Genomic DNA, 27,902 nt, shown 5'->3' with positions numbered 1-27,902 from the left:
TAGATGCTGGTGACACCCACCGTCTGGGAATGAATTTGAAAATATAATCTCACATCCCCAACTCCTGGCCCTCAGCCTGTAGATACACCCCCTCTGGTCCTGTCACACCTCTCTTGCAGTGTTGAGCAGAACGGTACACAGGGCTTTACTGTGGCCCCACAAGGCTGCCGGTTTTAAATGGACTGGTGAATCAAAGCAGCCCCCTGTGCAGAGTTAATTTGTGTCACTGGCATCTGGACTCCTGAAGACATCCCTTGGAAATCTGCATCATAAACACACCCTTGTGTGTCTGAAGGTTATCCATATATTGTCCCGCCAGCTGATGATGTGGCCAGGACTCGAGGGACTGAGTTTGTAGACAGAGGTTGGGCAGGCTAGGACTTTATCCCTTGGAGACTGAGAGATCTTGTAGAGGTGTAAGGAATCCTGAGGGGCATAGACAGGGTAAATGCACAGTCTTTTCCCCAGGGTTGGGAAGCCAGAGAACATGTTTAAGGTGAGAGGGGAGATATTTAAAGGAGACCTGAGGGGCAACTTTTTCACACACAGGGTGGTGTGTATTATGGAACGAGCTGCCAGAGGAAGGAACGCTTAAAAGGCACATGGATCGGAAAGGTTTGGAGGGATATGGGTCAAACATGGGCAAATGGGACTGGCTTAGATGGGCATCTTGGTCGGCATGGATGAGTTGGGCTGCAGGGTGTGTTTCTACGTGTGACTGTGTGATCAGCTCATCATTCTAAGTACATCAATCCCCCCCTCCCCACACCCACCATTGCATAGGGCATTTGAGCCAAAAATCAGTGCGTCGATCTCACAGTGGTGAGCTATTGGTAGTGCAGGTACACAGCAGAAGAGGTGTCCGAGTTCAGCCTGGGCCGAGTTGATGCCCCAGGCACTTTACGACAAGTCGGGCTGTTCAACCAGCAGATCTTCAGGGCCTCTGAGTTCCTGCCCCCGTCACTGAGGCAGGGACAGTAGTAGGGGTACAGCCTCTCGGTGAAGGTGTCAGTGAAGGTGTAGAGGTGCACCATTCTGTCCGCGTCGTAGAACGACACCTGCCCCCCTTCGTAGTCCAGGTACACGCCCACTGTCCGGGGGCTCTGGGCCAGGCTGAGGGAGGTGGGAGGCTCCGTGAAAATCCTGTACTCACTCTGACCCCTCAGACTCAGTCTCCAGTATCTGTCCTTGGGATGGCGCTGGATTCGTCCCTTCCTTTCACAGGATTTCCTGGCCACCCCTAGGTCCCACTCAGTCTTCTGCCCCACCTTCACCTCCCAGTAGTGGCGTCCCGTGGTGAATCCCTCCGCCCCCAGGACACAGGCGCACCGATCGAACCTCGCCGGCAACTCTGGCAACGTCTGCTGCTGGTTTCCCATCTTCACACTGCGCAGATCCTCGGACAGCACGAGCCAGGGATTGGCCGTGTCGGGGTTCAGGGTCAGCGGGGCCGGCGCTGAGGGGAATGAGACAGAAGGGATGTGGATCAGTTCACCAAGGCTCCTCAGACACCACCTTCCAAACCCACCAGCTCAAAGGACAAGGGCGGTAAAAGCACGGGGAACACTCCCACCTGGAATTTGCCCTTCCAGCCACACCCCATCCCCACTTGGAAATATGTTCCTGTTCCTTCACCATCACCGGAACTCCCTCCCTAACTTTGAAGAGCCTCCACCCCCACCCCTGCCAGCACATCCAGGCACCCACCACTCTCTAAAAAAAACTGCCCTGCACATTTCATTTGAACTCACCTTAAATGCACGCCCTCCAGTATTAGACACTTCCAACCTGGGAAAAAGATACCAACTGTCTACCCTATCTGTGCCTCTCATAATCTTATAAACCTCTATCAGGTCTCCCCTCAGCCTCCGTTGCTCCAGAGAGAACAACCCAAATTTGTCCAACCCCTCATTATAGCTCATGCCCTCTAATCCAGGCAGCATCCTGCTGCACCTTCTCCAAAGCCTCCACATCCTTCCTATAATGGGGTGACCAGAATTGAATGCCATACCTCAGACGAGGCCTCACTAGAATTTTATAAAGCTGCAATGTAACTTCCTGACTCCAGAACTCAGTGCCTCGACTAATAGAGGTAAGCATGCCATACACCTTTATCAGCCTTCTCAAGGGCAATCAGAATGACTCAGCCTGAAGCCCATGTCCCTTGAATGAATAAAGAAAAAGATGTGGTAGTGGCTCAGAATGAGGGCATTCGGCCCATTGACTACATGCCAGCTCCTAGTAGAGCGATCCTTCGGTAACGTTCCCCTGCTTGTTCCCAGTCACCATGGGACTTGGGTCTCTCCCAAATGCCTGGTCCCGAACCCAAGGATCTATCCCTGGTGCAGGAGTAGATCACCTCACTCCCTCTGATCCAGTTCCCTGTTGCACTGTGATGGTTCTGCACCTTAAGCTCAACAAAACAGGAGCAGGAGGAAGCCACTCGATCTCTCGCCTACCCTGCCATTCAATATGATCACGGCCAATCTATGCTGGCCTCAACCCCTCTTCCCCATAGCCCTCAATTCCTGGATCTTTCAGATATTTATCCACCTTCACTTTAAATGCTTCCATTGATCCAGCTTCCACCACCCACCAGGGCAGAGAATTCCCGACACTCACCACCCTTTACAAGAAGAGGTTTTTAGGTAAGGGGACCAAACCTGTGCACAGTATTCCAGGTGTGGCCTCACCAACACCCTGTACAACTGCAACAAAGCCTCCCCGTTCTTAACCTCCAGCCCCGTCACAATAAAGGACAACATGCCATTTGCTGCCTTTACTATTTCCTGGACCTGCCTGCTAACGTTTTGTGACTCATGCACCAGAACACCTAGACCCCTCTGAACATCACTCACTTGCAGCCTCCCCCCATGTAGATAATGATCCACCCTTTGATTCCCTCTCACTGAAGTGCAGGACCTCACACTTCCCCACATTACACTCCATCTGCCAGTCCTCTACCAACTCACTCAGCCCTTTGGAGGAGCACAGAACCCTGACCCAGGCCAGTCACTGTCCTCTTGTCAAAGTGACCAATGTTCTGTAAGACATTTATTCACAGGGAACATGGTTTTTCATACATGCAGACAGTCAAATGATAAGAACTGAATGTGTGGTGTCCATTCCAATCCCTGCTCAATGTCATTGCTTCCACTACTTACACAGGCCATTTAACCCTACCAAACCCTGCCAGCCTTTGTGCTGCACTCAACCACCCCATTAACATGTGTGACCCTCTGCTCCCTCCTCCCTTGTACACCTACCCAATCTCACCTTGAATCCAGCAGAGCCACCATCCCAGGAATCGAACCCCTCCCTCCATCACGTGCTTCCTTCCCGAGCTGAAACTGGGCACAATAATCCAGGTGCTGCCTGTATACTTGGAACATCTCCGCTCTTAGACTGAAATCCTCCCGCAATATGAAATATTCAGCAGGCTCAGGAGCCCAGATTACACCCCCCCCCCACACCCCTCCCCCCCCCCCCCCCCCCCCCCATTGCTGGTAGTGGCAGCACACAGCCAGCATCTACCGCTGGAGCCAGTGGACTGCAGACACTGGAATCTGGAGCAACACACAAACTGCTGGAGGGACTCAATGGGCCAGGCAGCATCTGTGGAGGAACGCGGACAGTCGATGTTTCAGTTCGAGACCCTATAGACCTCATTCCCCCCGGAGACCTCCCCTCCACAACCTCCAACCTGTCATTCCCCAACCCCATTCTGTCCATTTTTACCTCCTACACAAGATTCACAAACAAAACTGCCCTGGTAGGCCCATTGTTTCTGCCTGCTCCTGCCCTTTGTTAAAAGTCAGTCCTAGTGAAGGGTCTCGGCCTGAAATGTCAACTGTCCGTTTCCCTCCATGGACGCTGCCTGACCTGCTGAGTTCCTCCAGTGTTGTGTGTAGCATCTTCCTACTCCCTGTTCATCCAGCACTTCAGTGAATGCTTGTAACCATCACTGTTCCACTGACTGGAATTGAGAGTATGTCAGTCTGTTTACCTGGACTGATCGCCTCCAACATCTCACGCCATGCTGTGTATTGCAAAGGCCCTTTGAATATCCCCAGGGGTAGGTCCAGGTTCACCACTTCCAGTGAACTGTGCTTGTCACTGAACCTGCAAATTAAAGTTTGAACATCATAAGAACCCAGTGGCATCTGTTTTAAAGTTTGACACACGTATGTTACTTCAAGAACACTTTGTTTTCCTACCTCCTGTTCCAAATGCTTTCCTCCTGAAACAGACAAGAGAAAGGTTTTAGTAACCCTGAAAACTTCAACACACTAACATCACACAAATACTGCCCTCTCCGCCACCAGTCTGTATATAAACCTTGGTCACTGCAGCCTGAGGGTTGAGTCCAATAGATCTGTACTTTCAGGAGGTACTTTCCGGAGGGGCTGTGGGGGGGAGAGTTACTGGAACGGTTCCAGGGAAGGGGGGGGTTTCAGCCCCGGGGGGGAGACTGGAGAAGCCAGGACTTGCCTTCAGAGAGAGAAGGTTGGGAGGAGATGGGATGGGGGTGGATGGGATCAGGGCGGGGTGAGGCGGGGTGAACAGAGGGAAGGTGTTCCCACTGCTGGATGGTTCACGGACTGGGGGCAGAGATTTATGGTGAAGGATACAGGGGGTGAGGGGGAAACCTTTCGACCCAGGGAGTGGGGATGGTCTGGGACTCACTGTCTATTGGTGGTGGGGGAGGTGAGGACAGAGCCAATGTAGGTGATGTAAAAACTGGGTGTTTTGTCAGAGTTATCAATGGGGAGGTCAGGGTCAGCCCTGAGGGCAGTGAACAGCAGGGCTGCCTGAGGGGCAGAATGGCCGTCTGCTCCTGTTACTGAGGTGTGAGTGTAAACAGTGGGGCAATACCTGAACTGCAAGCTGGGTGTGGAGCTGAGGTGATCCCACTGACTCATCTCATTTACCTGAGTGATGTTTATCAACACATCCCCTACTGAGTCATCAGAGACCCGGGAATAGAGATCTGGAATGGGATCCTTACTCACCTGACCCAAAACAGGAGCCATTTGGGCCATCGAGTTGATGCCAGCTCCCCGTAGATCATTCCCATTTCCCTGTAGCCCCACGAACTATTCTCCCTCGTTCACATCCATCTTCTCCCAGACTCTACCACTCACTGATACAAGGGGTGATTTACGTGGCCAACTAACCCACCAACCCACACGTCTTTGGGATGTGGGATGAAACCCAACTCAGTCCCAGGGATAACGTGCAAACTCCACACAGACAGCGCCCGAGGTTGTGGGTTGCTGGAACTGGGAGGGTGTTGAGCGGTCATATTATCTGCCTGCTAGTGCAGTTCTGGTCGCCCCATTCACGGGGAGGATGTGGGGCTGTGGGGAGGGTGCAGGAGAGGTTCACCAGGATGCTGCCTGGATCAGAGGGGATGAGCTATAGGGAGAGCTTGGATAAACCTGGGTTGTTCTCTCTGCAGCAGCGGAGACTGAGGGGAGACCTGATAGGCACAGAAGATTATGAGAAGCATAGATAAGGTAGACAGTCAAGAGTCTTTTTCCCAGGGTAGAAAAACCAAAGGACATGCTTTTAAGGTGCGAGGGGGAAAGTTTAAAGGAGATGTGTGGGATAGTTTTTTTTACAGAGAGCAGTGGGTGCCTGGGACGGGCTGCCAGGGGTGGTGGAGGCAGATGCGATAGTGGTGTTTAAGCAGCAGTTAGACACATGAAAGTGCAGGGAATGGAGGGATTTAGTTGAATTCACCGTCGTGTTCAGGGCAGACATCGTGGGTCGATGGGACTGTTCCTGTGTCTTCTGTGTTCTCTGTTTAAAGGCATGACAAGAGTTGGTTGTTGTCTGTGTCAAGATGTGCAAGGATCACTGGACGTTTAACCCAGTGGTGAGATGGGTCAGGACCTGCTGAGATTCCTGCATGGGCCAGATGCGACCCACCACTTCTCCCGAGTAGGCACCAGTGCATTGGATCTAAATCCCATGGTTCACCTTGAGTAAAGCCATCACGTCTTGTTGGTTGATGTGGGTCTGCAGCTGTCCCAGTAACCGCTCGATAGAGTCCAGCGTGTCCTGAATCCGCTGCAGGTTCTCCTCCATCTCTCCCAGTATCTGGCCCTCCATGTCCCGGAGATCATGGCTCAGCTGCTGCTCCTTCTCGTTCAGGAAGCGGTACATCCTTGCAAACTCGAACCTGATGTGGCTCTGCAGACTGTGCGACTGCTCCTGCGAGAAGCAGGGGGAGAGACGTGACAGGATAGGGCGGGAGAGCGGGGCGGGGAAGGTCCCACCAAAAGCCCAGCCTTACCTGCACTTCGGACATCTTCTGCTTCTGCTGGAACTTGGCCTTCAGCATGGCGGCCTTCCTCCGACTGGCTGACTCCAGGGAAGACTTCAGCTTATCCTGGGAGGAGGCAGAGCAAAGGCTTCAAGGGAGATGTCGTGGCCATTTACACAGCAGAGACAGGCCCTTCAGCCCATCACCTTCACGCTGAGCACCATCCCATTTCCCAGCACTTGATCCATAACCTTCTCTGCCTCGGTGATTGCAGTTCATGTCCAGTTGTGGCAGCCTCTGCCTGCACCATCTCCTTGGACAGTGTGTTCCAGATCCGAACCCCCCCCCCCGAGGGGAGAACATATTTTGTCTGGTCCTTTCCAACTACCTTGGACACTTGGACAGGTCCATGGATAGGGATATGGGCCAAACTTGGGTAAATGGGATGTTCAGATGGGAATCTTGGTCTGCATGGACCAGTTGGGCTGAAGAGCCTGTCTCCATGCTGTGTGACTCTGAATCCTGGGAATGAGATGGGAAGAAGTGTTGGGATGGGATGGGAGTCCATGTGTCAGGATCAGGGAGTCCTGGTGGAAGGAAGACCTCCCCACCACCCACGCCCACCAGGCCAGACCCCTCCTGCCCCACCCGTGGCAGAATCTGATCCCACACTGGGCAGGGAGCCTGTGAAGCCGGTCTCCTTCCACCCTGAGGGAGGGTCTGAAGGCAAGGCTCACCTTGTATATCTCCAGTGCTTCGTTGACCGGGAGGTACTGGTGATACTTGTGCTCCCGGCTGTCCCGGCAGATCCCACAGATCAGCTTCCTGTCCGTCTCACAGAACAGCTTCAGTTCCTCCTCATGGAGCGAGCAGTACAGGTGAGGGGGAGTCCTGCCGCCCCTCCTCTTCCTACTGCCCCACTCCCCCTCCCCACCGCTCCCTCCCTCCACCACACTCCCCCTCCCATCCCACCTCTCCCCCTCCCTATCCCACTCCCTCCCACTCTCCCAACCTGTCCCCCTCTCCCTTGGCCTCTCTCTCTCCCTCCCTAAACCTCTCCCACTCTCCCTCTCCCCCTCCCTTGTGCCCTTCCCCTCCCTCACCATCACCCTCTCCCCCCACCAGCTCTCTCCCTCTTGCTCCCCCTCTCCCAACCTTTCCCTCTCCGCCTCCCTCATTCTCCGTCCCTCCCTCAACCCCTCCCTCTCTCCCTCCCCCTCCCTCTCCCTCTCCCTCGGTCTCCACCTCTCCCCCTCCCCCTCCCTCGGTCTCCGCCTCTCCCCCTCCCCCTCCCTCGGTCTCCGCCTCTCCCCCTCCCTCTCTCCCTCCCCCTCTCTCTCCCTCTCTCCCTCCCCCTCTCTCTCCCTCTCTCCCTCCCCCTCCCCCTCCCTCTCTCCCTCCCCCTCCCTCTCCCTCTCCCTCGGTCTCCGCCTCTCCCCCTCCCTCTCCCTCCGCCTCTCCCTCTCTCTCCCACCCTCCTTTCCTCTCTCCCTCATCTTCCACCTCTCTCTCTCACCCTCAATCACCCTCACCCTCTCCCCCTCCCTCCACCTCTCCCCATTCAGCTCCCTCTCTCCCTCTCTCTCCCTACCACCCTCCTCCTCCCTCCGCCTCTCCCTCTCACCCTCATCCCTCTCCTCCTCCTTTCTCCTCTCCCTCATCCTCCACCTCTCCCCCTCGCCCTCCCCCTCCTTGCGCCTCTCTCCCTCCCTCCACCTCTCGCCCTCTCCCTCCTCTCCCAACCTTTCCCTCCTCTTTCTCTCCCCTTCCCTCTCTCTTTGCCTCCTGTCTCCTCCCCTCTGCCCCTGGTTCCCCCTCCCCTCATTCCCTTCCTCCCTCCTCTCCTCCTCCCTCCTCTCCCCCTCTCTTTTGCTCCTCTTCCCCCTCTCCCTCCCCTCCTCCCCTTCCCTGTGACTTTCCCTCATCTCTCCCTCCATCCTGTCCCCTTCCCTCTTGGTCCTGTCCTCCTCGCTCTCCGTCCTCTCCCTCCCCTCTCCCTCTCCCTCCCTCCCCTCTCCCTCCCTCCCCTCTCCCTCTCCCTCTCCCTCCCTCCCCTCTCCCTCTCCCTCCCCTCTCCCTCTCCCTCCCCTCTCCCTCCCTCCGTCCCCTCTCCCTCCCTCCCCCCTCCCTCCCTCCCCTCTCCCTTTCTCCCTCCCCTCTCCCTCTCCCTCCCCTCTCCCTCCCCTCTCCCTCCCTCCCCTCTCCCTCTCTTCTCCCTCCCCTCTCCCTCTCCCTCCCTCCCCTCTCCCTCCCTCCCTTCTCCCTCCCCTCTCCCTCCCTCCCCTCTCCCTCCCCTCTCCCTCCCTCCCCTCTCCAGGTGAGCTCTTGTCTGATGAGCCTTCGTTACTGCAGCTTCCCGCAGCCGCCGGGTCCAGGACCGAGTCTCAGCCGCTCCAGGCCCAGTCTCTCCGGGTAGTCCCGCACAGGCCGGGCCGGGCAGGGCCGGGCAGGGCCGGGCAGGGCCGGGCCGGGAGACAGTGCCGGGGAACTCCGCTCCGCTCCTGTGCGGTGCGGCGGCGCTCAACTTCCTGCTTCCCTGTACTCTGTGGGAGGGAGGGAGGAGCGAGAGGGAGGGAGGGAGAGGAAAGGGAGGGCAAGAGAGAGGAAGTGGGAGGGAGGAGAGGAGATAGGGAGGAGAGGGAGGGAGAGAGAGTGGGAGTACGAGAGGGAAGTAGGAGGGAGGAAGGAAGGGAGGGGAAGGGAAATGGGAGGGAGGGAGAATGGGTGGCAACGGGGAGAGGGGGACGGGGAGGGAGGGGAGGAAGAAGGGGACGGGGAGGGAGGGAGAAGGGAGGGGAGGGAGGGAGAAGGGGACGGGGGGGGGAGGGAGGGAGGAGGGAGGGGAGGGAGAAGGGGACGGGGGGAGGGAGGGAGAAGGGGACGGGGGGAGGGAGGGGAGGGAGGGAGAAGGGGACGGGGGAGGGAGGGAGGGGAGGGAGGGAGAAGGGGACGGGGAGGGAGGGAAAGTAGGAAAGAGAGGAATGGGAGGGAGGGGGAAATGCAGAGTGTGGGAGGGGAGGAGGAGAAGGGGAGAACGGGCGAGGAGGGCAGGGTGAGAGGGAGGGGTATATGGACGGGATGTTGACGGGGTGGTGCAGTGGGCAGAGGGGAAGGTGGGGGAGAGGGTATATTTGTTGGGATGTGGGGGTTTATGGGATCTGGAGGGTGCTGTGCATCGATGCTGGAGGGAGTGCGGACCTCCCTCCGTCGTGCTCCAGGACTGAGAGCCTGGGTGTCAGTGCTGCCCTTGTAGGTTGCCCCAGCCCTCTGATGCAGAGTTGAGGGATGAATCATCGATTCCTCTGACCCCCGGCAGCTGGTCACAGACTTCCGAGTCTGACAGGATTTATTCTTTGAAGAAGAAATGCCGTTGATTGTTTACAGCAGAACATCCAGTAACTTGGCCTGCGACTGCTGAGGGTTTTGGTGAGGCAGAATTTGTTCCGTATGTCCCAGAAAGGTTGTTGAAGTAATATGGAGATGACCCAACTAGAGGGAGAAACACCGGACCTCCTGTTGGGAAATGATCTGCCAAGTGGTTGATGTGTCAGTGGGGTAAACCTCTGCACCAGTGACCACAATTCGATTAATTTCAAGATAGTTATGCAAAAAGATGGGATTGATCCTCAAGTTAGTCCTCCACTAGGGGAAGGTTAATTTTGATGGCGTCGGACAGGAACTCAGAAGTTGATTGAGAGACTGTTAACAGGTAAAGGGATGTCGGGCAAGAGGGAAACTTTCAAAAGTGAGATCTGGAGAGTTCAGGGCAAGCATGTTCCTGATGGAGTGAAGGGCAAGGCTGGCAGGATTAGGGAACCCTGGCTGATGAGGGATATTGAGGTACTGCTCAGAATGACAGGTGAAATTTAAGTCATGCCAAGTGAATCATTTTGGGAAGTTAGACCAGGGCAGGAAATGCACAGTAAGTGACAGGGCCCTGGGAGGGTTGTAGAACAGAGAGACTTTGGGGATGCTGTTACATAGTTGTCTGAAAATGGGAACACAGAGTGGTGAGGAAGGTGGAGACACAGGAGACTGCAGATGCCGGAATCTGGAGCAACACACAAAGTGCTGGAGGAACTCAGTGGGTCGGGCGGCATCTGAGGAGGAAAATGGACAGTCAACATCTTGGTCGAGACCCTTCATTGGTGAGGAAGGCGTATGGTATGCTTGCCTTCATCGGCTGAGACATTGAGTAGAAGTGTTGGTAAAATGGTAAATCGGTTTCTTATTGTCACGTGTACCGAGGTGCAGTGAAAAACTTTGTTTTGCCTGCCGTCCATACAGATCATTTCATTCCAACGTTGCGGTAGTACAAGGGAAAACAATAACAGAATGCAGAATAAAGTGTTAGTTCCAGAGAAAGTGCAGTGCAGGCAGACAATAAGGTGCAAGGTCATAACGAGGAGGATTGTGAGTCCAGATTATTGTTCTAGGGAACCGTTCAATAGTTTTATAACAGCGGGATAGAAGCTGTCCTTCAGCCTGGTGGTACGTGCTTTCAGGCTTTTGTACCTTCTGCCTGATGGGAGGGGGGAGAAGAGAGAATGTCCGGGGCGGGTGGGGTCTTTGATTATGTTGGCTGCTTTACCGAGGCAGCGAGAACAATAGACAGAATCCATGGAGGGGAGGCTGGTTTCCGTGATGTGCTGAGCTGTGTCCACAACTCTCTGCAGTTACTTTTAGGTCCTGGGCAGATCAGTTGCATCTGGATAGGATGCTTTCTGTGGGGCATTGATAAAAATTGGTGTGAAAGGGCGACATGCCAAGTTTCTTTACCCTCCTGAGGAAGTAGAGGCGCTGATGAGCTTTCTATGGTGGTGTCTATGTGGTAGGACCAAGACATGTTCACTCCTAGGAACTTGAGGCTATCAACCCTCTTGGCCTCAGCACCATTGACGGAAACAGGAGTGGCCCCCTCCTGGTCAATGACCAGTTCTTTTGTTTTGCTGACATGGAGGGAAAGATCCCGCTATGCATTAACAATCCACTATGGAGCTACCATTTCCTGTGTCGATCGAGTGTGATGTCTGTCGGAAAGTGGAGCAGGACTCCCTTTAGACAAGCAGGCGTCAGTTGTGGCTACCTTTCCCTCAGTGACATGCAAAACAAATTTTCACTGCACCTCGGTACATGTGACAACAATAAACCAATTTACCAAGATTTCGGTCAAGACCCCACCAATCTCCTCCCTTGTTTCCCTCAGTATCCTGGGAATGATCCCATCAGGTCCTGGGGACCTTTGCACCTCAATGTTTCTGGAGACACCCAAAGCCTTTTTATTATCGACATGCCCTAAAATATCAACGCACGCTTCCGTGATCTCAGCATCATCTATGCCCTTCTCCTCGGGGATACCAATCCAAAGTATTCATTTTGGACCCACTTCCTCCGGCTCCACGCACAGATTCCCTCCCGTGTCCTTGAGCGGTCCTGCCCTTCCCGAGCTACCTCTTGTCCCTACTGAAATGTCTTGGGATTCCCCCTAATCCTACTTGCCAAAGGTATTTCATGGCCCCCTCGACCCTCCTAATTGTTTCAGTTCTTTCTTGCTTCCTTCGTGTTCATGGTCACCGTCCGATTTCAGCTTCTTAAACCTCCCATAGTCTGCGATCATCGAAGGTTCCCGAACCTTGTCACCCCTGTCGTTCACCCTCACGGAACGTGCTGGCCGTGGACACAACTCAGTTGGCCTTTAAAGGACTCCCACGTGTTAGATGTGGACTTTCCCTCAAACAGCCCCCCTCCCCCCGGTCTACATCCTCCAACTCCTGAGATTGATCATCTCTCACTGACATCTCCAAGCTGCCTCCCCGGGGTAACACCGGCAAGTACCGAGCACCGAGCGTGGGCCTTTCGGTCCCCTGTTCTCCGCGGGCTGCAGGGATGGTAAAGCAGCCAAGGGCCTGTCTCCGGCACGTTACATGGTGTCCCAGCATGAGGAGCGGGCTGGGGTTGGGATATTCTATAAACCATTCCACAAGGGGATGTTCATGTGAACATCTCTCCCCTCCCTCACCCCCCAGCGGGGACAGAAGGGAAAGCCCGGGTCTTTCAGAGACGGTTCAGGAGAAGATCGAGCGGAGGTTGGAAGCCAGCGCTGCCCCCCGGCGCGGATGGAATCCAGAAAGAACCTGCCCTTCACGGACGCCGTGATATACGAGGTCGTGCGGGTTGCCGGGTTGAGCTCAGGCATTCACCGTGCAACAACGGTGGTCACCTGGGCTCCTGGGAGGAGACCTCATGCGTTGACCCAGGAGGTGGGACCAAGGTCCTTGTACGCAGAGCGGTGTTGTACCAGGTACCTCAGACACACACTCAGACCCAGCAACATGGACAATCAGAGCAGTTGGAGGCCACTCAACCCTTCGAGCATGTCCCGCCATTCTATCCCTTCATGGCTGACCTTCCATCTCAGTTCCCCGCTCTCTCTTCTGTGTCCCGCCGGGGGGTTGGGGGGGGGGCGGGTGACCTGGAAAGCACCCCCCTCCCCCCGCCGTGGACTTTGGCGTGCACCCCACACCCTGCGCTGTACCGCGTTAATGCCCGCCCGTGAAAGCAGCCGGGGCTCAGGGTGGGCGGAGCGCTTCTCCCGGCGGCATCAGAACACCAGCAGCGCTAGGGCCCTCTAATCACAAACCGCCCAGCACATTCAAACAACCTGGCGTGATTAAGTATTTAAATGCTGTTTAAATTTCTCCACCCTCACTTTAGTCTGTGTTTTTCTAGGGCTGTTCTGGTGATGTGAAGGAGCGCTCGGAACGTGCGGCCCTCCGACCCAGGGCTCGGTGAGCTTTATGGAGCGAGCGGTTACGTGGAGGGAGTTTCAGCCCCCGGACGGCAGCGGTGAGGGAGGATTGGGTGGGATTCACAGAGACCTAAGGGTGACGGGGTTACTCCCCGGGTGTGAGGGCCTACTCCCCTAGACCCGGACTCAGGGGGTTACTACCCGGGGCTGAGGGGATTACTCCACTCTCCCGGGAGGAGGGACCGGGGGTAAGAAGGTTACTCCCGGGGGTGAGGGGATTAGTTCCCGGTACCCGAGGGTCAGGGGGTACCCTGACCTTAGCACCAGAGGGTACAGGTGGGAGGGGATCCGAGGGGTGAGTTCTGTTGTCCGCAGAGCGTGGGTGATATCTGGAACTCGCTACCAGAGGAAGCGGTGGCATCAGATACAGTCAGTGCGTCTGAGATACAGTTAGGCAGACACTTAGACAAGGCAGAAAGGATATGGACCTCATACAGGTAAATGGGTAAATAGGTCAGCATGGCTGGGGTGGGCCGAAGGGCCTGTTTCCGTGCTGTACCACTCTGTGACTCCATAAAACGATATTTCATTATTCCCGGTATTTGGATGTTTAAGTGTTGACCGGGACTTTGAGCTATGGGCAGCCCCACCTCTGGAGGCTGTGAGTTCACAGGGCATTAACCTGCCCACGGTCCCTCCGCACGGCAGGTGAAACAGTTTGTCACTCTACCTCGGTACAGGGGACAATAACAAACCGATCGCTTTCTCTCCCCCCCCCCACCCCCCCCTCCACCCCCACACCCCACACCCCACACCCCACATTGCTGACGTCTGTACTACCCCGCCCTTTCAAAGGATGCTCTCGGCACCAAATCCGCGCCGTTACTGCACCTCAGCGGTTCTCACACTGAGCCCTCCCGCTGCTCACCACTGCTCTCTGACCCCGTTACTGCCTTCCTTCCATCCACTGGACCTCGGCTTCACTGACACGTTGGCCTTCAACAAGTCCATATCCGTGGCTTCTACCTGACCCGCCCACCCCCCCCCCCCACCCCATCGGAACATACATTCGTTTCACCGACACACTCAAACTAACTTGTTCAAACAGGACGTGCCTTTAACAAATGCATCGTCAGACAATCTTTTTCTAATTTGTGTATTAATTAACCAGAAATGATACTGCAGTTGTTTTGCGGGTTGATCAGTAAATTCCTTTCCATAAATGACATATTATCTCCATTGCAACAGTGGGTGTAATTGTTTCATCTGCTTGTGAAGGTCAGTGTCACCAGGAGAGAGCAGGTGAAAGGCGAACTGGTTGTTGATGGTACAGTCAGGTCGGGAATGGAAAATGACAACATACAACAAAGAACAGTACGGGACCTTCGGCCCACGATGTTGTGCCGACCAATATAAACTTGCTCCTCGATCAGTCTAACCCTTCCCTCCTACACAGCCCATAACCCTCCATTTTTCTAACTCCCATGTGCCGATCTAAGAGTCGTTTAAACGTCCCTATTGTATCAGCCTCTACCACCACCCCTGGCAGTGTGTTCCAGGCACCCACCACTCTCTGTGTAAAGAGCCTACCTCTGACATCTCGCCTGAACATTCCTCCTCTGACCTTAAACGGATGTCCTCTGGTATTGGCCATTGCCACCCTGGGGAAAAGGTGCTGGTTGTCCACTCTGTCTATGGCCCTCATAATCTTATACACCTCTGTCAAGTCGCCTCTCATCCTGCGTCGCTCCAAAGACAAAAGCCCTAGCTCGCTCAGCGTTTCCTCATAAGACATGTTCTCTAATCCAGGCAGCATGCTAGTAAATCTCTGTACCCTCTCTAAAGCTTCCACATCCTTCCTATAATGAGGCGACCAAAACTGAACACAATATTCTAAGTGTGGTCTAACCAGAGTTCTATAGAGATGCAACATTACCTCACGGCTCTTGAACTCAATCTCCCGACAAATGAAGGCCAGCACACCATACACCTTCTGAACCGCTCTATCAACGTGTGGCAACTTTGAGGGATCTATGGACTTGGACCCCAAGATCCCTCTGTTCCTGCACACTACTAAGAATCCTGCCATTAACCTTGTACTCTGCCTTCAAGTTCATTCTTCCAAAGTGAATCATTTCACAATTTTCCATCTGCCACGTCTCTGCCCAACTCTGCATCCTGTCTATATCCTGTTGTAACCTACGACAACCTTCTACACTATCCACAACACTACCAACCTTCGTGTCATCTGCAAACTTACTAACCCATCCCTCGACTTCCTCACCCAATTCATTTTTAAAAATCACAAACAACAGGGGTCCCAGAACAGATCCCTGCGGAACACCACTGATCACCGACGTCCAGGCAGAATTTTCTCCACCTACCACCACCCTCTGCCTTCTGTGGACAAGCCAGTTCCAAATCCACGCAGCCAAATCTCCATGGATCCCATGCCTCATGACTTTCTGGATGATCCCACCATGGGGTCAAGAATGAAAGAGAGGCAGTCACAGATCACTACAGCACAGAAATAGGTCCTTCGGCCCAACTGGTCCATGCTGACATGATTTTCTGCCTAGTCCCATCTACATGCACCCGGACCATATCCCTCCAAACCCCTCCCATCCATGGACCTATCCAAATGTCTCTTCAATGTTACAATTGAACCCACATCCACCACTTCCGCTGGCAGCACGGTCCACACTCACACCACCCTCTGGGTGAAGATGTTTCCCTTCAGATTCTCCTTAAATATTTCACCTTTCACCCTAAACCTATGACCTCTAGTTCTTGCCTCACCCGACCAGAGGGGGAAAAGCCTGCATGCATTCACCCTGTCTATACCCCTCATAATTTTGTCCCTCTATAAGATGTCCCCTCACTGTCCTGTGCTCCAGGGAATAAAGTCCTAACCTATTCAACCTTTCCCTATAAATCAGATCCTCGAGTCCCAAGAACATCCGTGTAAATTTTCTCTGCGCTCTTTCAAGCTTATTGATATCTTTGCTGTAGGTAGGTGACCAGAACTGCACACAATGCTCCAAATTCAGCCTCACCAACGACTTGTACAACTTCAACATAACATCCCAACTCCTGTACTCAATGCCCTGATTGATGAAGGCCAGTGGGCCAAAATCTCTCTTTATGACCTATCTACCTGTGATGCCACTTTCAAGGAACTATGGATCTGTATTTCCAGGTCCCTTTGTTCTACCGCACAACTCAGAGCCCTACGATTCACTGTGTGAGTCTTACCCTGGTTTGTCCTCCCAAAGTGCATCACCTCACACTTGTCTGCATTAAATTCCATTGGCCATTTTACAGCCCATTTTCCCAGGTGGTCCAGATCACTTTGCAAGCTTTGATAACCTTCCTCGCTGTCCACTACGCCCCCAATCTTGGTGTCAACCACAAAGCTGCTGATCCAGTTCACCACATTATCATCTAAATCATTAATATAGATGATAAACAACAACGGACCCAGCACCCATCCCTGTGGCACACCACTAGTCACAGGCCTCCAGTCAGAGACACAACCATCTACTACCACTCTCTGGGTTTTCCCGCTAAGCCAATGTTGGATCCAATTGACTACTTCATCCTGAATGCCGAGCGACTTAACCTTCTGGAGAAGCCTCCCACACGGGACTTTGTCAAAGGCCTTGCTAAAGTCCATGGAGACAACGTCCACCGCCTTTCCCTCATCAACCTTCCTGGTAACCTCCTTGAAGATGATTAGATCGGTTAGACATGACCTACCATGCCATACTGACTATCCCTAATCAGGCCCTGTCTATCCAAATACTTATATATCCTGTCCCTCAGGATACCTTGCAATAATTTACCCATGACTGATGTCAGGTTCACCGGCCTATAATTTCCTGGCTTATTCTTGGAGCCTTTCTTGAACAAGGGAACAACACTAGCTATCCTCCAGTCCTCCGGCACCTCACCCGTGGCAAAGGATGTTTTAAATATCTCTGCCAGGGCCCCTGCAATTTCTGCACTAGCCTCCCACAAGGTCCAAGGGGACAACTGGTCAGGCCCTGGGGATTTATCCAACCTAACTTGTCTCAAGACAGCCAGCACCTCCTATTTGGTAATCTGGATATGGTCCATGACCTCACCACACCTATGCCTCAGTTCTATAGACTCTGTGTCTGTCTCCAGAGTAAAATATTCATTTAAGCTCTCCCCCATCTCTTGCAGCTCCACACATAGATGACCACACTGATCTTCAAGAGGACCAATTTTGTCCCTTGCTATCCTTTTGCTCTTAATATAGCTAAAGAAACCCCTGGGATTCTCCTTCACTCTGTCTGCCAGAGCAACCTCGTGTCCTCCTTTTGCCTTCCTGATTTCTCTCAAGTGTTCTCTTGCATTTTTTATACTCCACAAGCACCTCATTTGCTCCTAACTGCCTAGACCTTACCAAGCATCTCTCTGCCAGAGAACAGCCTATCCCAGTCCACGCCTGCCAGATCTGATGCCATCAGATTTGGCCTTCCTCCAGTATAGCATCTCAACCCAAGGACCAGTTCCATCCTTCTCCATAATTATCTTGAAACTAATGGAATTATGATCACTGGATCCAAAGTGTTCCCCTACACACACTCCTGTCACCTGCCCTGTCTCATTCCCCAAGAGGAGATCCAGTATTGCGCTCTCTCTAGTTGGATCCTCTACATATCGATTGAGAAAACTTTCCCGAACAAATTTGACAAACTCTATCCCATCCAACCCCTTTACAGTATGGGAGTCCCAGTCAATATGTGGAAAGTTAAAATCACCTACTATCACAACCTTATTTTTCTTGCAACAGTCTGCTATCTCTCTACAAATTTGTTGCTTTAAATCCCACTGACTATTGGGAGGTCTATTATATTGTCCCATTAATGTGGTCGTCCATTTCTTATTCCTCACTTCCACCCAGATTGCCTCAGTAGACGAGCCCTCGAGTATGTCCTCCCTGAGCACTGCCGTGACATTTTCCCCGATGAGTAATGCCACCCCTCCCCCCTTAATACCTCCCCCTCTATCATGTCCGAAACATCAGAACCCCGGAACATTGAGCTGCCAGTCCTGCCCCTCCTGCAACCAAGGCTCACTAATGGCTACAACATCATAATTCCACGTACCGATCCGCGCTCTGAGTTCATCTGCCTCACCTACAATACTCTTCACATTGAAGTAGACGCATCTCAGAACGTTAGTCCCACCGCGCTCAACATGCTTTCATGGAAATGAAAGTCAGCAATGGAAGTTGGAGCGGCTACCTCCCAGCGCCAGCGACCCGGGTTCAATCCCGACCTCCGGCGCTGTCTGTGTGGAGTTTGCACGTTCTCCCTGTGACTATGTGGATTTCCCCCGGGTGCTCCGGTTTCCTCCCACATTCCCAAGTAGGTGAGTGGAATCTGGGGAGAGTTGATGGGATTGCGGAGAGAATAAAATAAAATGGGATAAAGGTGGAATTAGTCTACAGGATGGTCGGTGGCCGGTGTGGATTCGATGGGCCGAACGGCCGGTTACCTTGCCGAATCTCTCCACGCCTCTACAACGTTTAGTGGCTTCCGCCCCAGTGGATCTGCAATGACTTTCACCAACTTTTGGTGTTCCCACTTTCCATTTCCAACTGTCTGTACAAACAACAACCGGTGCCCCTTCAGGCGCTGACCCTCCACGGTCCGATCAAACAATTCTACATGGAGATACTGTGTCATCTACGGAAGGGAGATTACTGATCAACCCTGCAGAACAATCGGAGTATCATTTCTGGTTAATTGTTCACTTCAGTGCAAACATTGTACTGTGGGACCTGAAGCTGATTCGACAGGAGTGTGTGGGCGAGAGGGGGGAGCACCGTGCGGGACACCCTTTGTACCGTGAGGCTGGACACGGCTCAGACAGCACAACGCCGCCACAATGGTCCTGTGGGAGCTGCCTGCGCTCGGCGTCAGCACCGCCCTGGTGCTCTGCGCTCTCCTCCGGCCCCTGATGTCGTTCAGGGCGAAGCGAGACCCGGTGGCCGGCTACCCGCCCTGTCCGAAGGGGCTGCCCGTTACCGGCAATTTACATCAGCTAAATCTGCGGAAGCTTCACCTGTTTCTCATGGAGGTAAGGAGGGCGGGCACTGGCGGAGTGGGGGGGGGGGGTGGTGGGGGTTAGACAGGGTGGAGCCGCTGCCTCGCAGCCCCAGGGACCTGGGTTCGATCCCGACCTCGGGCGCTGTCTGTGTGGAGTTTACACGTTCTCGCTGTGACCGCCCGGGTGCGCGGGTCTCCAGCCAGGTCCCACAGCCACCGGGTCGATGGGGGAATTGGCCGCTGGTTGGGGGAGTCCTGGGGCAGAATAATTCGTGCAAATGGGTGTTTGCTGGTCGGCACCGACTCGGTGGGCCGAAGGGCCGTGTGCTAGTGTGGGGTGACACCTCCCCTCCCTGGGGGGGGGGGAGTTATAGATGGGTAATAAATGGTAGTGTCGCCAGCCATGTCCCCACCCCTCACACTTAGACAACGCTCCACAGATGTGGCTCCACCTCTGGAAGGAACGGGGTTGTAAAACTGGGGCAACACCGACAGCTTGGAAGCTGTTCACCCCCTCCACCCCACCCACCCCCCAGCTCACCCCCCCACCCCTCCCCCACCCACCCCCACCCCACACCCCACCCACCCCACCCCCACCCCACACCCCTCCCCGTTACAGCCGGACTCTCGCTGTGATGCAGCGGCCAACTCACCCACTCGTCCGCCGGCCCAGAGAGAGCCCCCATCCCCCGTGGCTCGGGGTCGGGACGCCCACTGCCCTCGGTGAGAGGCTGGGACCCCCCCCCCCCCGACTCACTCACCGGGCTGTGTTCCCATCCCCCTGCCGCCAGCAATTCCCAAAGACGGGCACCACTCGGGCGGTGACGCGGCGCCATGACACCGGCCCTTGGTCTTTCAGCTGTCGGAGAGGTACGGGCCGATCTTCTCGCTGCGCCTGGGAGGGGACCGGACGGTAGTGCTGATGGGCTACGAGGTGGTGAAGGACGCTCTGGTCAACCACGCCGAGGAGCTTATGGGGCAACACCAGAGCAGAATGACAAAGGAGGTCAGAAAACAACGGTGGGTCCACATCATGGGTGGCGCCATGCCGGGACACCCACCTCGCTAAGTGTGACCTCGGCCGTGCGCTGTGTGGACCAACTGCGGGGAGGTCCGAGACTCCAAACTTCAACCCACTGAACGCTGGAGGAACTCAGCGGGTCGGGCAGCATCTGTGGAGGAGGGTGGGCAGTCGGCGTTGCAGTCCAGATGAAGAATCCCGAACCGAACCTTCGGCTGCCCACTACACCACCCCCCCACCCCCACCCCCAACAGATGCTGCCCGACCCGCTGAGTTCCTCCCGTGTTCCGTGTGTTCATCTTCAAGTCTCTGAACAACCGGCCAGGAGGGGTCAGGCGGCGCCAGAACCCACTCCCACCCTTCAACCCGGCGGGCGGGAATTAGAAGACAAGACCCTCTAGATAGAGGGGCGGAGGTGGGAGGGGGACGGGGTCCCGCGGTGCTGTGCTCCCCGTTACCCAACCAATCCCACCTGTGAAACCTGGGCCACCTCCCGACCGTTCGTGGCGACCCTTCGCTGGGGGTGGGGGTGGCGTGGGGGGGTTGCGGGGGTTGCGGGCGTTCTTTGCGTCAAAGGCAAACGGTCCAAACGTTCACCCTGAAGAACTCCGGGGTCACGGAAGGCCTTTCTCTCACGTAGACACCACCCATGAGCTTTCAGGTCTCAGGGGGCATTGGGACAAACTTCCACCCGTGACCCTGTAGCCGGCGGGGCCCCCTGTAATGATGCCGCTGGCTCCGGGCCCCCTGTCCCTGGATTCCACGGCCACGTTGGAGCCAAGGTGCTGATGCTCTGCCACTGCTCTGTCGCTGTCTCACTGCCCGCAGGGGTGATCTTGGCCGAGGGCGAGTCCTGGAAACAGATGCGCCGGTTCACCATCTCCACCCTGCGGGATGGGCAAGCGGCTGATCGAAGAGACGATATTGGAGGAAGCTTCGACCTGAAGGATCTGATTCAGTCCTTTGAAGGTGAGAGTCGGACGGCCCGGGTTGGGACTGGGCCCCTGCAGGGGGAAAGGACGGCTCCGTGTCCCATGGGAATAGGAAGAGTCCACTCCACACTCCGAGCAAGAAACAAACTGTTGATTTACGAGGATGTTGCCAGGACTTGAGGGATTGGTTACAGGGAGAGGTTGGGCAGGCTGGGTCTTTATTCCTTGGAGGGTAGGGGTGATCTTACAGAGGTGTATAAAATTATGAGGAGCATCGATAGGGTGAATGAACTCAGTCCTTTCCCCAGGGAAGGGGAACTAAAACCAGAGGGCACGGGTTCAGGGTGAGAGGGGAGAGATTTAAAAGGGAGCTGAGGACAAGTTCTTCACGCAGAGGGTGAAGCGAATGTTGAACGAGTTGCCAGAGGAAGTGGTACAATAACGACAACGGACATAGGAAAGGTTTAGCGGGATATGGGACAAACGTGGGCAAATTGGACTAACTTTGCTGGGCACCTTGGTCAGCAAGGACGAGTTGGACCGAAGGGCCTGTTTCCATGCTGTATGAGCCTGTTTTGGAGAATCTCAGCGGGTCGATCAGCTTCTGTGGAGATAGTGGGATCGTCGGCGTTTCGTGTCGAGATCCTGCATCAGGACTGAGAGTGGAGAGCGCAGGTGGTCCAGATATCGAGATGGGGGAGGGTGGGGGGCTGGGACCAGGTGAGGGGTTGATGATGGACAAATGTCCCGGGAAGGGGAGGGGATTGGGATGGGGTGGGGGTGGACGGGGAGTGTTGAGACAGGGGCTGGCAGGTGATAGGTGGAACCAGGTGAAAGGGGGATGAGAGACAATGGCCCCATGTGGGGGAGTGGTGGACCAGGGGAGAAGTAACCACCGCGCAAGCCTGAACCACCCCCTTCAAACAGGCACCGGCCTCACTTCAGAAGAACACCAGAGGCGGGGAGCAGGAGGAGGCTTGCGGACGTTGATTTGACGACGGACGCTGCCTTCTTGAGGCGGCGCCTCCTGTAGACACCACCGATGGTGGGGAGGGATGTGCCCATGATGTATTGGGTGGGCAGACTCCACTACTCTCTGCAGCTTCCTGCTTTCTTGCGCGTTCGAATTGCCGTCCCAGACCGTGATGCAACCGGTCTGGATGCTTTCAACGGGGAGAGAGGTGGGGTTCATGGTGCAGCCTGTCCCGGGCGTGGGGTGGTGGAGGGAGGGAGGAGAGGCTGTGAGGATGTGAACATGGGACATGTGACCGGTCAAGGGGTCAGGGGAGAGGCTGTTGCAGCAACCTCCGTCGCTGGCTCCTCTCAACAGCTCAAACCAAGCACCAGCTCACCCACAGCAGGAGATGTCTGGGTGGGTGGCCGTTTGCGCCTCAAGCCTCAGGAACGCTGCTTGGTCCAGAAGGAAACCGGGACACCTGACCTGAAACCTCTGCGATGGCCCGAAGGGGACCAGGGAGGTGCAGGGAGGGAGTGATGGAAGGTCGGAGTGAGGAGCGGTCAGGGATGGCGCTGGGACGCGTCCCGCCCACCACCAGGAAGCCGGTGTCTTCTCCCTGAGATGTACCTTCTCATTGCAGGCCGTTCCTTCGACACCACCAGCCCAATGAACTGTGCTCGGAAAGCGATTTAATTATGAGGACGAAACGTTTGTCACCCTCATCAAACTGGTGAACGAAAACCTGCAGCTTGTTGCGTCCCCTCAGGTCCAGGTGAGAGTCGCAGGTTACTGGCGTGAGTCCACGTGTACGGAGAACCTGCAGCAAAGGTCAACGTCAACCCGGACACTGAGAATGGGTGGTGGCCTTTCACCTCCAGGCCTGGACACCTTATCTGGAACCTCTGGGTTGGCCCAACGGGGACCAGGGAGGTTCCAGGTTCCAGGTTCCAACCACCCTGTGTCTGACCCCGACCCCCAGGTCATCCCCACGATGATGATCCACTCCTGACAGGGGCTGGTGTAAGTCCGCGCAGAGTGGTCCCGTCACAGGTGGCCTGGGGAATAACGGCCGGAGGTGTGTGGATGTGGTGCGGGTGCAGTTATTTATCAGGTGGGTGATGAGGTGGACCTGACCCCAGGTTACAGCCGTCCCCTTCCCTCCTCCCGGTCTCCACAGTCAGACACCGGGTAAACTCTTCCCATTGTCCGCTGCTGTACTCCAGCGGGACTCTGACCCCACTCAGAACTGTAACCCCGCCATTGGCCTCGACCCAGAACCCAACCCCCACCCTGTTACTTACCCTGACCCCAACCCCAAACCCCACTCTGTGTCTGACCTCGACCCCAGCCCCCACCGTGTCTGACCCCGACCCCCACCATGTCTCTGACCCCGAACCCAACCCCCACCCTGTGTCTGACCCCGACGCTGCCCCCGACCCCTCTCCCGAACAGAGAACCCTTTCACCTCCGTTCACCCTTCCCCCGCAGCTGGGCTACCTCCCCGGAGCTCACCGCAGGTTAGCGCGGAACATCAGCAGGGTTCACAACTTCCTCCGAAGTTTCCTCAAAGAGAACCGTCAGGCGCTGAAGGAGGGCGAGGTGCGGAGCTTTACCGATGTCTTCATGGTGAAGCAGGAGGAGGTAAGGACTCGGTCTGCCGGGCTCTGGGGAGCGACGGGAGAGAAGGGTCTCGGGCAGACCAGAGCGCGGGTCAGGACAATGTTCAGCCAAGAGCCGCCGTGGTGGGAGCAGCGGCGGACAAACCTGACCGGGTTAGAGTGGGGGCATTTCGGGCCCAAGGTTCACGATAGCGACAGTTGCTGACCCAGGTCACCCCAGGAGCACCTCTGCCGCCGAGGGAACGGGTACAGGGGAACACCACCACCCATAGGTTCCCCTCCAACCCCCACAGTTCGGAAACATCTCGCCGCTCCTTCACCGTCACCGGGTCCAATCCCTGGAGCTCCCTCCCCACCACCACCGTGGGAGCCCCTTCCCCACACGGACTGCAGGGCTTCCAGGAGCCGGTTCAACCCCCACCTTCTCCGGGGGCAGTTAGGGATAGGCAATAAATGCTGGCCTGGTCACTGACACCCCGGTCCACGTGAAGAAATGGATGGAAATGGAAGTTAAGAGCGCGCTTGGTTCTCACTGTCCCGTGAGGAGAACTGACGGGTGCAGGGGGTGTGTAGGTCAGGGGTTGACCTTCATTTCAGGGACCGAATGACCTCCCATTGAGCTGAAGCGGAGCCGCCCCTGTCACAAACAATCAACGGAACAACGGCCACCCAGTCTCGCCGAAATCAGTTCCAGCCCCAGGTAGAAATGGCAGCCCCTGGAGAACACCCAGCTCCCTGGGGCCCAACAGTGGGGCGTGAGGGGTCTTTGGGGAAGGCGATGGTCCGTCAGGCCAAGACGTGAGAGTTCTCCCGATGCACCCGGCCAGTTGTCGCACCAACCGGGCCGGTCCACGCCTCCAGTGATGCCCAGCACTCCTGGTTTTCTCTCATAGGAAGCGGGCAATCCGGGCACACACATCCATGAGCACAACTTGCTGATGACGACAAACGATTTGTTTATCGCTGGCATGGAGACCACCTCCACCACCTTTCGCTGGGCGTCCTGCTGATGGCCAGGAGACCGGACATTCAGAACGAGAGATGCTTACTTCCTGTACTGCCTAATTGTCCTACTTCCCCATCTGCCCCTCACCTTCTCTCCCCACCCCTCCCCATCTGCCCCTCACCCCCCACTCGTCCCCATCTGCCCCCCACCCCCACCCCCACCCCCACCCCCTCTCCATCTCCCCTCACCCTCTCTCCCCACCCCTCCCCATCTGCCCCTCACCCCCCACTCGTCCCCATCTGCCCCCCACCCCCTCTCCATCTCCCCTCACCCTCTCTCCCCACCCCTCCCCATCTGCCCCTCACCCCCCACTCGTCCCCATCTGCCCCCCACCCCCACCCCCTCTCCATCTCCCCTCATCCTCTCTCCCCACCCCCTCTCCACCTGCCCCTCCCACACCCCTCCCCATCTGCCCCTCACACTCCCTCCCCACCCTCCTTCTCCTCTCACCCCCACATCCCTCCGCCGGTTCCCCTCCCCACCTCCCCTGCCTTTATTCTCTGCTCCACCTATCGGATTGTCATTTTCAGCCCACCTATAACCCCCCCCCCCCGGCTTTGACGTCATTCCCACTCGCCCCTCCCTCAACTGCCGGGCGCCCCCTCACCTGGATCCACCTGCCAGCTCTTGCTCCGCCCTCCCCCCCCCCCCCACCTGTTTACACTGGTTCCCGCCTCCCGTCAGCTCTCAGCGCAGACGCAGGGTCTGGACCAGAAACGCTGACTGTCCTGTGTCCCCACAGCTGCTGCCCGGCCTCCGGCATCTGCCGTCCCTGGTATCTCGGGAGAAATCAGGCCGGGTTGCAAAGGCCGAGCCTCACTTCTGTTGAGGGTGTTTGAACTCCTTCTCCCTCCACAGACGCTGCCCGGCCTGCTGAGTGTGTCCAGCACTCTCTCTGTGATTTCGGATCTGCAGTGTGTTGATTTCCATTCCCCGTCACTCTGTCCCGCTCCTGGGACAACAGGCGAGATTCAGACTGGGACTTAAAGCCACCTCTCTCCTCCGGAGAAAGTGCAGGAGGGACTGGACACAGTGATCGGCAGGGAGCGGCGTCCGGCGCTGGATGACCGCAAACACGGACGCCGTGATCCATGAGACGCAGAGGTTGGCAAACATTGTCCCCCTGAACCTTCCTCACCGGACCACGGCCGACGTTAACTTCCGAGGATATTTCATCCCCAAGGTAAGTGGGCGAGCGGGAGTCGTGCAGGGACTGTCGGGCGAGGGGAGGGGTGGGAGCTGGGAGGAGCTTGTCCCAGCCCGGGGTATCCAGAACCGGCGGGGGGGGGGGGGGGGGCGGAGGAAGAGGTGCCCGCTGAAGGCAGAGGTGGGGAGGGATTCTCTTCCCCCAGGGGAGACGCGGTCCCGGAGTGCGTTCGGGGTCAAGGTTTAGGGGAAATGGTGGGTGTGGGGGAGGGGGAGGCAGGTGGAGCTGGGACCGGGGTAAGAGCAGAGCTGATGTCACTGAATGGGAGAGCAGCTGGAGGGGCCGAGTGGCCTGCTGTCGTGTGCAATGTCCTGACTGACTGACCCTGCTTGGACTCCCAGGGCACTCACATCATCCCGCCGCTGACTTCGGTGCTGCGGGACAAGTCAGTGGGAGAGGCCGGGGGAGTTCTACCCGCCTCACTTCCTGGACGGAGAGGGGAGGGTCGTGAGGAGAGACGCCTTCATGCCCTTCTCGGCAGGTAGGGGCTGGGTCCGGTGCCTCGGCAAGGCTGGACACCAGTGATGAGCGGAGTCCCTACCGTCCCACTGAAGTGACCAACGGCACCTCGCTTCGCTCCCACCCAAGTCCCGGCCACATTGGAGAACACACCCGACGTTCTGCGCGCCGATGGGGGTCTCCGATCTGGGCGTCGGGGGCAGGGCCCGGAGTCACTGCCCCCGGATAAGGTGGGGATGAGCCGCCGCCTGTAACCCCTGCCGTCCTTCTGGTGAAGGTGCTCCCGCAGTGTGCTGGAACAGGTCCCGGCGGTCTCACTCACCCCGCCGGGGAGCGGAGAGGTCCCGGAGCTCAGACCTACTCCCGGCGGGGAGGATGTGGGTCCCCGGGGTGAGAATCAGGGACCGGGAGGATGGGGAGGGCGTTCGGGGCGGTTCAGATGCAGGGACGGTGGGGAGGGAAGGAGTACCAGGGGTCAGGCCCAGGGGCAGTGGGGAGAGGATGGGTCACGGGGGTCAGACCCAGGGACGGTGGAGAGGTTAGGGGTCCCGGGGGTCAGAGTCAGGGACTGTCGGTATGGGGAGGGCATACCGGGCATGAGAGCCGGGACGGTGGGGAGGGGTCCCTGGGGTTAGATGCAGAGGCACTGGGGATGGGGAGGGGTACCACGGGTCAGACCCAGGGGCGGTGGGAAGGGGAGGGGTACCAGGGGTCACACCCAGGGGCGGTGGGGAGGGGAGGGATCCCGCAGTATGACCCAGGGGTGGTGGGGAGGGGAGGGGTCCCGCGGTCACGCCCAGCGACAGTGATGGACCGGCGAGCCGAGGTGTGCGGGACTGCGACACCGACTCACCGAGCCCGGTGCAGGTCTGAGCCGAAGGGTCTCTGACCTGAACCGTGAACTGGTTCCCTCTTCACGGGCACTGCCCGACCCACTGAGTCTTCCCAGCATTTTATCCTGGGGATTCCACCTGACGGGGCCGGATCATTGTCCCTCTGCTGCGGGTGGGCACCTCAGCTGGGCTTCCTCCCAGCCCCAGTGACCCGGGCTTGATCGCGACCTCGGGCGCTGTCTGTGCGGAGTTTGCATGTTCTCGCTGTGACCGGGAGGGAGGGTCTCCCCGGGCGCTCCAGTTCCCTCCTACGTCCCAGAAACGTGCGGGGTCAGTGGGTGAATCGGCCCCCAGAGGGGGAGGATCTGGGGGCATTGATGGGACTGCGGAGATAATGAAACGGGATGGGTGTTAGTGGGCCGGCACGGACCTGCTGGGCCGAAGGGCTTGTTCCTGTGCTGTGGGGGAAGGTCTGTGACTGTTTCTCCCCCCGCAGGCCGCAGATGGTGTGCGGGCGAGAGTCTGGCCAAGGCGGAGCTCTCCCTCTTCTTCAGCGCCCTGCTGCAGACACTCTCGTTCCGAGTGCCGGCGGGGGCTGCACCCCCGGACCTCACAGCCGTGGTGGGCATCACACTCGCTCCACGGCCCCACCCTCTGCTGACGCTGCCCTCCGACCTCCGCCGCGCCAGCCCGGGCTGCCGATTAAGGGGGCAATGGACGCACCCAGCTGGACGGCCGGTGGGGACTGCCGGCACCCAGTTGTAA

The 27,902-nt window shown here is 56.7% G+C and overlaps 2 protein-coding genes across 2 annotated transcripts; one reads left to right on the top strand and one right to left on the bottom strand.

Annotated features, from left to right (window-relative positions):
- Positions 1 to 85: 85 nt before the first annotated feature.
- LOC127585793 (zinc-binding protein A33-like) lies at positions 86 to 11,888 on the bottom strand. The gene is made up of 8 exons (XM_052043492.1): positions 11,846 to 11,888; positions 8,619 to 8,772; positions 7,009 to 7,258; positions 6,302 to 6,397; positions 5,986 to 6,219; positions 4,218 to 4,240; positions 4,007 to 4,122; positions 86 to 1,456 (listed from the first exon to the last, which is right to left on the bottom strand). The coding sequence occupies exons 1-8, from the start codon at positions 11,886 to 11,888 to the stop codon at positions 828 to 830; spliced, it is 1,545 nt and encodes a 514-aa protein (XP_051899452.1). The 3' UTR covers positions 86 to 827.
- Positions 9,136 to 27,902, top strand: LOC127585792 (cytochrome P450 2K4-like). The gene is given in 12 exon segments (XM_052043491.1): positions 9,136 to 10,419; positions 13,001 to 13,117; positions 18,813 to 19,133; positions 19,962 to 20,122; positions 20,952 to 21,030; positions 22,699 to 23,017; positions 23,362 to 23,654; positions 25,647 to 25,711; positions 25,713 to 25,821; positions 26,187 to 26,227; positions 26,229 to 26,326; positions 27,634 to 27,902. Coding segments are annotated over 10 exon segments (1,626 nt in total). The 5' UTR covers positions 9,136 to 10,419; positions 13,001 to 13,117; positions 18,813 to 18,941.

This window comes from Pristis pectinata, chromosome 34 (assembly GCF_009764475.1).
Source record: "Pristis pectinata isolate sPriPec2 chromosome 34, sPriPec2.1.pri, whole genome shotgun sequence".
Taxonomy (NCBI): domain Eukaryota; kingdom Metazoa; phylum Chordata; class Chondrichthyes; order Rhinopristiformes; family Pristidae; genus Pristis; species Pristis pectinata.
Note: the sequence above shows the minus strand (reverse complement) of the source record. Positions and strands in the feature narration are given on the sequence as shown.

Coding starts and splice junctions, on each gene's coding strand:
- LOC127585793 (XM_052043492.1), bottom strand. CDS start 11,888: ATGATCGCAGACTATGGGAGGTTTAAGAAGCTGAAATCGGACG. Junction 7,259..8,618: donor GGCGGCTGCGGGAAGCTGCA/GTAACGAAGGCT, acceptor GAGGGAGTGGGA/TAGGGAGGGGGAGAGGTGGG. Junction 6,220..6,301: donor AGAAGATGTCCGAAGTGCAG/GTAAGGCTGGGC, acceptor TGCTTCTCGCAG/GAGCAGTCGCACAGTCTGCA.